Source organism: Mycetomoellerius zeteki, unplaced genomic scaffold (assembly GCF_001594055.1).
Source record: "Mycetomoellerius zeteki isolate Tzet28-1 unplaced genomic scaffold, Tzet1.0 scaffold690, whole genome shotgun sequence".
NCBI lineage: Eukaryota > Metazoa > Arthropoda > Insecta > Hymenoptera > Formicidae > Mycetomoellerius > Mycetomoellerius zeteki.
Genome location: NW_017257709.1, coordinates 401,916 through 413,234, shown reverse-complemented (window position 1 = coordinate 413,234; position 11,319 = coordinate 401,916). Strand labels below are relative to the sequence as shown.

Below are 11,319 nucleotides of genomic sequence, written 5' to 3'. Positions count from 1 at the left end.
AATTCATTGACTTGTTTCAAGCATTATGCACATTTGTGTTACCCAGAAAACCACGTCATTTCAGAAAAAGTACACCAGATCGTTTTTCAGGCATTTGACCTTCATTTTTGACCTTTCCAAGGTCGCAAAAACAATTTTTTCATAAGACAAGTTTGATGTAAAATTTTCCGCTCTTTCGAAATCCGCAGTAAAAAATAGGGTGTCCCATTTAAAAAAACCATCGTGACCTTGAAATGACCTTCAAAATTGACCTCAAGGTCAAAACTAATGGTACAATTAAATGACCCCCTCTGTCCTGGTCAACTTTTATCTAAACCATTTTTTTGTAGATACCGTAATTTGGAAGATATTCGGGTCCATAAATTAAAATGACTCACCCTGTATATAAGCATTTCTTTGATATATAAAAATGTTTCCTACCGATAAGTTCGCGATAAATTTGCATATATGAATACAATTTTCCTGTGCTAAGAATTATAATCTGGAACGGATCGATACCGAATCAACGAGTGTTTCTCGAATGAATAGTTATTTTCGAATAATATGAAAATTAAAACGCGATTGCTCACTATTTAGCCAATATTTGCATGTAATGAATATTATATTATATATATGAGTTATTCAATTTCAAAGAATAAATTAGTTTAAAAAACTTGTTTAAAACAACATATACGTCATATTACTTTATATTCACGGCTCATTGAAATTCATGATATTTTACTCATTTTACACCGTTTTAGAGATAAGAAGCTTATTGCGAAACTAAAAGCGAAGGTATGCCGCGAAAAAGATCATGTCCGCTTTACAGTCTTTATCTTCGATATGAAAACTTTCGAAGGGATGTATAAATCGGTTTTCTATATCTGCATAATAACGTGCGCACCATTTACTGGAAATTAGCAGTTCGTCCAATATCGGAAGGTTGAAAGATACGCAGCAAAAGAACAAAAATCAATAAAAAATGTCTACACCTTCGCGATTTTATTTAATCTCGACGGAACATTTTAATTTCAGCAAAATGGTATTTTCACGAACACATATATCAATTAGAGCGATTAATTTCAAAGATAATTATTTTCCCAAATTAAGTAAGATTTTAATTAATAATAAATTTGTATAAAATAAAATTGTTTAGTTTGAAGATATGGCAAATTATTTATCATTAGTGATAAAGAAATTATCTCCGCGATAATAAGATAATTATTAATATATCTTAGTTAAGTGAGAGTAAATGTGAGTTAATGTTTATTCAGGTTGTTATAAAATATATGACACATAGAATGCATCATCATTATTAATAATTACGGAACTAGAGGATTTAAACGTCAACGAGTTAATTTGTTGAACATGTTAATTATTATTCATATTATTGAGCGCGCCGCGCCACTAATAAGCTTTTTGCTCGATTTCACACAAGCAGTAAAATTCGACTTTGCGAGAGAACTTTTCTAAGAATCTGAATAAATTCACATTATGCAAGCACTTCATTTTTTTCATACCAAAATAATTGCGTATGTAAAATCTTTCTTTTTTTCTAAAAATAGGAAAAGAAAAATTCTGCTATATGACTCTCGAAATTAATAATAATAATAATAATAATAATTAAAGCAAATGAGAATGAAGCGTAGTTAAGGTGCAGTCAGCAGCTTTCTTTTCTTGTCTGACTTGTTTTTCCTTTATTTGTTAAATGACGGCAAATTTTTCTAAGACGAGAACTATTAATAGTGATTGTAAAAAGGTTTTAAATCATTTATACTCTATTTGCAGAAATTGATATTGGTAACCACTTGGCATTTGTAATGATACCACAAAAACGATCTTTTACGAAGATAATACATTATTTATAATTAATCAATGATGTATTCATATTGGAGAAATTGAAATGAATAATTGAATAGTATAATCCCGGAAAATGACAGATGATATGATATTGAGTTAAGATTAAATCGATATTATTTAGAATTAAATAGGATTATAATTTTTAACATAAAAAATATTACTTTGCTTTGCAAATTAATAAAAAGTTTTTATCAACGTGAATTTCTCCGTAGATGAAATCTAAACAGAGAACGGGGAAACCTTTTGCTTGCTCCGCTTGCAATTCGTGACTAAAATGATAAGCAAAATGTTCTACCAGTCGTAGTACAGCCACGTAATTTATAAAGAAAAATTTTCCAGGAAATATTTCTTTTTATGAAATGATATCTGAACTTTATAAAAATCTTTCAACTAACTATACATTACTGCAGACAAATACTCAAATAATAGCAACTTAACCAAAATATAAGAAAAAAAATTCAGGGATCAGGATTTTATGAGATAAAACATTGAATGTAATATTGTAATTTGTACAGTTATAATAACAATTTATAATTGTTAAAATAACGACAAAATTTATTTCTTTTTTGCTGATTTGTATACACTGAGAGAAATAATTTTGTTATAGGAACAAATCAAGGGAAAACAAATGTGATATTTGTTAAGAAAACGATCGATTAGTTATTATTGCAAATTAATTATTTCTCATTCGTCAATGTAACAAATAATCAATAGTATAACTAGCAAATAAAAGGCTCATATATATGTATACATTATAGAAGTCGTAGACGATCGTAGGGTCTCAAATCGTAAGAAATTGATCAATTCTTGTCAAGTATTCTCCTTATATTTGATTGGTCATTTTGTGATTGATCAATTTCCTACGACTTAAGACTCCACGATCATCTATGATTTCTATGATAAAAAGTCTATCCAAAAGATAAGTTAGGTTCTATATAGTTTGCTTCTATTATTAATAATTAGTTGATATAGCAGACTAGTAGCAATCACAACAAATCAATTTTGTTGTCACATATTTACCGATCACTTGTTAAAGGTATTGGTGGCTTGTTAAATTAATAAAATCCTTTCTCTCAATATAATGTGATAACTATTTTCGAAAGGATCGGAGGACTTGCCCTTCGGAGAACGTGCATTTCACTTTTCGATCTTAACATCGAACTGGAAGCTTCCGTGGGCATGTTTGCGTAATTCTCTTACGAAATATCGAACGTAATTATCTTACTCGATCTAGTTCTCGACTTGCATTTGCGCGTAACGCACGTGCGCTAACGTCAACATCAGGTTTCGAACATAGTGGAATGCACGTGTACCTAGTTGTGTAGAGAGTCACGCCACATAATCGTCTTTCAAAGAGATGCCGTAACTGTGTTAAAGTTGGAGAGATTGACGCGCCGTGCTTCAAAATGAAACGCGGATGCCATTATTCTAAAATAATTTTATAACATGATACTCTCTATTGGTGACAATAGAACGCCATCAAAATCTTCTATATTTTGATATTAGAATATAAAAAACTAAATATAGAACTTTTTGTATTTAATTAGATAAAAAACTGACTTCTAGTAAAAAAATGTAAAAAAATCTGTAGATAAAAAATAAAAAAAAAGAATCAAAGAATTTTTAATATTTAAACGACAGAGAAGATAATTTAAATACTTAGAATATATTTATTAATATTAATTTTTTTCGCAAAAAAATCGAAAGGATGTTAACAACGTTCTTAAAAATAATGAGCTAAATAAACTACGAAGAACACTACGAAGTACAGTTAAAGTTTCTGTTCACAAAAGCGAGTCCGTCAGCCGTGATGTTTTCGAAGTTATAACTTGTCGGTAAAGTTAGCGAACAACGTGTATTACACGATATATGAAAGAAATAAAGTAATGTTTGACATTGTATAATAGTGAATAAAGTGTATGTAGCATGCACACATGTCAATGAATCAAGACCTCTATTTCGCTACCTCGACCACTACGGCCTTACTAATTTAAACCACGAAATTACGTTATATTGTAGCTGCATTATCATTATTTTGAAATGAGGAAATTGTAAGAAGCTAAGTTTACCTATTTGTCAAATATGCGTAATCGAATTTTCTTTTCTTTTGTTAAGTTAAAAATATACAAACTACATTGCAATTAGCGAAATCTAATACTGAATATACCTGCTAAGTAATCAATTGTTTCTCTTTAGATATATTTACTTTTATAACGAAATTAAAATGATGAATACTCGTTTTTTAGTAGTAATCATTAATATGTTCATCAGTCCATCAGTAAAATTTGAGTATAAAGAAAGTGTTCTATACTGATTCAAGAATATTTTGCGAATAAATTAAAAAAATTTATCGTGAGACGATCATTATTTGATGTTTTTCAATTTATGCATTTTTAGCGTAAGTATCTTTCGTAACCTTCGACTTTTGTAAAGCTTCTATTAGTAGATAATTTCTTTTAGCTAAAGAATATCACATTTCGTTGTTATTTATTTAGATTCCGAAGTTAATAAAATTCCTAAAAAAACCTATTCAGGATAAAATATTATACCAATGCAGCTCAATGAAATTCTTGTTGTAGAAAAATCAATTTTATGTATATCGAATATATAGTTTGTTCTTAAAGTATTTATATTTGAGAAAAAATTTATATTGCTTGGCATATCTGCGTGGCACGAATGCGATAAAATAAAAAAGTTTTTCCTAACTACATAATTGCGCACGGCTAAATATTTCATGATTATGACGTTATGAAATATCTTCGAGATCGAATTTACAGCTCGGAAAGATAAAGATGAGTTTATAGCGGGCCTTTGTGAAAAGATATTAGATATTCCTTGCGCGCCCATTGTCTTTATAGAATATAATGCGATTTATAATGTAATATTGGCACAAGTCAAGCATAACAATCTAAGCCTTCTTGCGCGAAAGTAAATCTTCGTCTTAAAGAACTCTCACGGAGAGTTCTAGAAATTAAATAAAGAAAGTTATTAAAAACATACGTAGGTTGTCTCACAAACAACAATATCAAATAGTTCTTTGTAATTGTTAGAATGTCTTTGCAACTATATACGTATGTACGCAAAAATTTAACACACACTAAGTTATTTTGTAATATACGTATAATATACACACTCTGTGTAATGTTTATGATAGCGAATATGAAAGAAATTTCATTCAGGTGCGTGATAAATGATCGCTTTTTTGCATATTTCTTTCTACCTTTACTACAAACATTATTTTCTCTTTAACCATTCTCTTAATATTTTTTATTTTCATTTTTTTTAATATACATATTATTCTTTTTACTTTTTTTATACCTATCTTTGTCAAGCTTTGAATTAATTTTATTTTCAAGATTATATGAGAAATTTCGTCTCTCTTTTCATCTCTTCGGGCCTTTGCTTCTCTTTCTGTCGCACTAGTAATTTAATAACTCGTGTAAAAATGAAAGCAACGAGATATATATAAACGTACTCCGCACCTGAAAGATTGATATGAGCAAAAAATATGAAAGAAGAATATGGAGTACTCGCACATGTAGAATCATTGCTGTCGCGAGATCCTTGTATAGCTTTGACAATTTTCGATCAAAGGAAACGTTTTGGGAGCGTACACACGTTGCTAGATTCCTTATTTAATAACGAATTATTTCATGACCTCAATTTTATGACCGGACGGAAAAGGTACATAACGATTTCACTTTTAGAGCAACGACATTCTCGAGAGAGACGCCTGATAGTAAAAATTCCTATAAACGACGATATTATCTTTGCGAATTCAGCATCCGATGTACTGATGAACGGGCGAATCTCGACGATGTTATCGTCCACTTTGCCGCTGCCAATCGCACTGTGTAGTATTGAACACTAAAACTACTCAATGCCTCCCACGTGCTACATGCACGTCCGATCGCCTTTACACTGGTATTCATTCGTGGTACGCAATGGCGTACTTCAGACGAATACGTAGGGTTCATTTTTACGCGTTTCAAATGCGAGATCATTGCAGAATAGGAATTCTCGCAATATCACGTAAACGTGGTAAAATTCTACGTGGTAAAATTTTCCTGGAAAATGCGCGCGAATGAAAACTCATAAAACGCTCTTTTGAAAGTATGAGTATCAAAAGATATTTCGTATTGAATATTAAAAAGTATTCACAATTTGTTTCTCAATTATTAATCTCAAATGACATAATCATTCTGCTTGGTATTCGTTTGCATAATGTGTTCATATATTGAGAATGTTGAGTTCTAAATCGTTATTCAGTATTCTGTTCATGTATTATGTGTGAACAATACGCTTATCGACTGTTAGAATAAATAAGATCGAGCACTGAAACATTTTGTGATATCGTTCTAACGTTCTCATTTATTAGTATTAATTCGTCTCCGCGAAATTGAAGAATATACGAAACTGTGGTAATCACTAAGCTTTTATTATCACAACGTCTTATTTGCTTAAATCGTATAACTTTTTACAACAATCGACACGTTAAATGTATGGTAATAATGTAGATTACGATGTGAGTTTATTTATAAATCGTGCTAACACGTATATTTGCGTATTATAATATTTTTCTGTAAATAGCTCTGACGTTAATTAACAAAAAATGCAGGCATGCTTTGTAAAGTTGTATTAAAAGTAAAAGTTGTAAATTCAAATATATACACGTGATACAATATAAAACTTTTGTTAACAAATATGGCCATAGGTATATTTAAATTTCTCATTTTTAAATACATCAGTGATGGATTTAGAAATAAACTACACCAATAATGAAAAGATCTCTCTTAGATAAAGATCGAGAAAAATATTCGTCTTTAAATTCAATAAAAATATCTCAGACTGTGATAAAAAAGATGCTCTTAGGCTTTGAAACTTTTTTGCTTTAAGCTTGTATATAGTCTCTTAGTAAATAAGCTTTAGAAAGTTTAAAGGGATTGTTAGTAATGCTGTGTCAGTTGTACAGATCCCTGAGAGTCCGTGTTGTTACAGCTTTAGAACTTTAGTGAACAGAATATGTGTATTTGTTAGCCAAAATAGGACATGTTTGAATGTAATTCTGATTACATGACGTAATGTTTTAAGTTGTAACAATGTAACATGTGTTTAACAAAATTGTTTAATTATAAATATTGAATAACTTTAATAGATATTAAATGTGTCACGTGTACGATATTAAAAGATGTAAAATATAAATGTGCTCAATGTCATAGATCATTCGATCGTTAAAAAATAAAATTTTTCTCATAAACCATTTCCCTAAAAAAAGCGGATAAAGATTATACATTGTATATAATACGTAGGTATATGTAAGATATAATCCATTTTATCAATATTAAAAATCAACAGCTTTAATAACGATTTTTATGAATATGGCTCTCGAATCCGCAAAATTCTCACGAAAGTCAATCATTGGGAGCCACACGTCGGTCCAATTTACGAGTCATATGGATGTTATCGTCGAAAATGAAAATAAAAATTGTCGAGTGCTTCGATAAAACTACGTCAGAGTTAAATGAGATCGGAAGCTCTCGATCAAACGCGGCGACGAGCCGTCAATCGAAACAGCCGTCCGTCGAAGATATTAAACGAACGTCGATTGAATCGCTTTCCTGTGAGATTGCAGAATTCTTATTTAATGTAGATTCCAACGCGCATCGTGAAAGCATGATGAGGATAAGTATGCCTATAGAAATTATGCAAAGCAGCGATCTCATTTTCTTACATCAAGCTTCCTCTCTCATTCTTTTTCTCATTTTCCCTATTCTTAATTCACATTCTTTCGCAAGATCACTGGCTTTCGTCGGGCGATCGAAAATGTAACAAAGATCGTACATAGATAATTGCGCAAATACTAACGCGGTTACGTCTTCGGCATTTTTGATTGCCTGACGAAAGTCAGCGGTGATCTTATAAGAAAATGTAAATTAAAAATAGAAAAAACGAGAAAAAAAAGAATGAGAGAGAAAGTTTAACGTAAAAAAATGAGATCGCTGTTTTGCATAATTTCTATAGGCATAATTGTCTTCATCAACTTTCACACTTCGCGCTGGAAATTAATAAATCTTATCTCCTCTAGATGATATGCTCGTTTACAGTTTATACCTCCTTTAAAGAAGAGATGATCTTACGGATGATTTAGTCGCAAATTTATATTTCTGAGAAAAGCCAGCTACGCCTTTCGCAAGCAAGCGCAATTTTCCTTTTAGAAAAGGTTGGACGATTGCTTCGATGATCGATTACCAGTGACACGATTTTTTCATATTTTTTTCTCAGCTTATTTTGCCTCTCGGTTTCTCATCATCGTCATTTCCGCTTATTTCTCAGTTTTCTGTTCCTCAACGGAACGCGCTTAACCGTCCGGAAGCTATTCTCTCACGTGCAGTTATTGACCTACTGAATTACTATGTGCCTGAACTCGACGATGTACTCTTTCTCTATGAGATGATGCACAACGCCCAGAAGGTCGACAACTATACCAATATCTAGAAGAAAGAAAGAGAGAATGAGGGTGGGGGAGAGAGAGAAAAAGGAGTTGACTGCCTGTCTTTACGATAGAAGAGAAAGAAATACTCGTAGAGATATCACGAGCTCTACTCTCGGCGACGCTTTATGTCGGCTTCTACAATGGCCTGTACAATTTGCCGAGCTGAATACGAACGACGCTGTTCCACACCATATACCGGAGATCGCAGTCAGCCATTTCTCAATTCATTCGACCTGAATCTCAAGTCTCTTTCATGCCGAAGACGCAGCCGCGCAATTATCTATGTACCATCGCTGATTCCTAGGAAAATCCTTGTCGTTATCGACATTTTCGACACGCCGGCATCTCGACGTAAAACGTAACCGGTTTCTACCGGTGTACCGGCGAATCCGATAAAAATCCGACGAGATAGAAATAATGTTAGACAGGGACAATACCTCGACGACACAGTTAATGCATTCTTCTGATAGTTCGGACGTTTTATTCCAAGTTTTACAGCTCCGCGCCGACATTACACCCCAACTCGAGGTTTATCGCCTTTCTAAAGGATGATATACGCACTTTTTTTCTATCACGATCTCGATATCCGTGCTACGCGTTCGCGCTACAACTAGGGCTTTTAGCTTAATGAAAGAATAGGTCATTAAAATTTGTTCGAGGTTCTATTTTAAGTCCGCTGTCTGTATACGTGACATTTCTGACATCGACGTGGACTAAATTCATAATTAGAAACGCGCGACTCGTAAATCGTGATCTCTAAACTACAAGATTACATTAATGGCATATTTGCAGAGAGAAATTACTCACTTATTAATTTTACGAATCGTTTGCTTCAGCGCAGGAAAATCCGGTCGGTCCGCGGCTTCTTGCGCCCAGCATCGTCTCATTAGAGTAGCTACCTGTAAAATGATATTCATTTCATAAATTTATATTCTTCTTTTCAGTCGAAACGATATTTATAATTTTTATAATTTTTTTATAATTTTATATTTTTTTCGGTAGTGCTTAAATACATACTTCTGTGTGAATTTGTATGCATTCTAATTCTGTATACCGCGCGCCAAAATATTTTTCACATTTCAAATTTTGAAACGCATTTATGAGCAGAACCAGAATAGTAATATCACTTAATTGTTAAATTGTACAAGCAATTTAATAAATAACAATAATATAATGTACAATGAGAGCGTTACATAGCGCGGTAATTGGTGCGCAATTTATACAATAGTCTAATAATATTCACATAATATATATATTAAAAATGTACAGTGACTGTCGATACCAGTTTATTTAGACGTTCCGGTTTCTTTCAAACCATCTTCAGCAAATTCATTATCGTAGATGTATTGACAATAGTTGGAAAATGTTGGAATTATGTTCTATGTGAGACCGAATTTAATAAATTTAAAATACATTTTAAACAAACATTTAAAAATACATTAAATTTAAAAATACATTTTAAACAGGCAAGCGATTAATAATATATGTGTTAATAATACGTCGAATCATATGAATATTTTATGGTACTATGCAATTGATAATGCCAATGAATGACCATTGATTATCATGAGCAAATAAATCTTGCATACATGTAAACATGAATATGTGAATACATTTAAAATATTTGCTAATTTAATGTTTACCTCTTCTTCAACAGAAGCATCGTCTATTACAGGCCTTAATGGTGAACCGCCACCTCTTCTAACACCTTCTATTATTTCTGCAACAGAGACGAAGTGTGTCGCATGGTATCAAAGTTCACAGGGCAACGTAAAAGAATCTCTTCATGAAAAACAAAAAAATAGAAAAAAAGGAAAACGCGTGGAAAATAATCCGCCTGTTGGGCATAAAATATCGATTGCAACGTGCAACTGCTCTGTAGGACGAGATAACATGTTAAAAGCAATTGACGCAATACCGCGAGGTATTCCGCAATGTTGTAATTATTCAGATTATAATGTTCCCATGCAATCGCGCGAAACTATATCCGTGGTTCAGTGAGCCCGCGTCAGACGGCGATGTCCGCTTAGTGCGAGGAACTTTCTCCTTCGTCCGCTTACTAGCGTACTTCACTACTGTCCACATATCATTTTAAAGAGCAGCTACAAATTTTCCGTTGACCGTTTGATCTTCTTGAGTACAATCGTTCGTATCAATTTATTGGCGCATCTAACCTGCAAATTTTTCCAATAAAGTATATTTACAGACTGACGTGAACATCTCAGAGCATCAACGAACCATAAAATTACAGTACGAAAGTTTGTCTTATTGAAAATAATTTTTATTTTTGTCGAAGTTGAGAAATAGAGAGAGAAAAAGGAACAAGCCGGATCAGTATCTATGTTATGTTTAAATGTCTACTCTTTACTTATATAAAAGGCAATTTATTCTCATCTTGCGATATAAATTTCTTTTTATGAAGATTATACAATACGCGGATGAGCGTAAGTTATTGAATGTAACTAACGGGGAATCTATGATAGAATCGTCAGTTAGATAAAAATGTGAAAAATAGCAGCATCTAACGGGCATTCAAAACCATGTAGTTATCGATAATACAATCTATGTTTCTGATCATATAAATAACATACGCCAATTTCATCGCAGATAGATGCCAGAAAAGAATAGAAATCAGTTAACGTGTCTACATTTACTTTCATACCGGAACTCCGCCCTGGTCTAACTGCTAGCTGATATATCTGTTCCATAAAGTCACAGAATTAGTTAAACGGGTTTCTGGTGTAAACGTCAATATGAGAAACGAATTGAGGTAAATTGACAAAGGGAGGTAAATATATCAATGACAACAGAAATTTAATTCTCTTTTATAACTTGTACGTACAAAGAGACGGAAATAGAATTTTACCGTAACCGTTACAGTTACTTTTTTTAAATAAAAATTTTTATTATTTAATGTCGGATCATGTCTGAAAAGCGAGCTAACTTTTATAATTAAAAACTGATCGAAACAATTACAATAACGTTTA

At 32.1% G+C, this 11,319-nt stretch overlaps 1 protein-coding gene across 3 annotated transcripts in view; it reads right to left on the bottom strand.

The window, feature by feature from the left end:
* Nucleotides 1-11,319, bottom strand: part of LOC108729025 (atrial natriuretic peptide receptor 1) — a 99,656-nt gene that overhangs the window by 11,069 nt on the left and 77,268 nt on the right. For all 3 annotated transcript variants that reach the window (XM_018457928.1, XM_018457929.1, XM_018457927.1), the window contains 2 exons: nucleotides 9,976-10,052; nucleotides 9,140-9,231 (listed from right to left, as the gene is read on the bottom strand). In XM_018457928.1, the coding sequence (XP_018313430.1) occupies nucleotides 9,140-9,231; nucleotides 9,976-10,052 (169 nt within the window). The remainder of the gene's footprint in view (nucleotides 1-9,139; nucleotides 9,232-9,975; nucleotides 10,053-11,319) is intronic.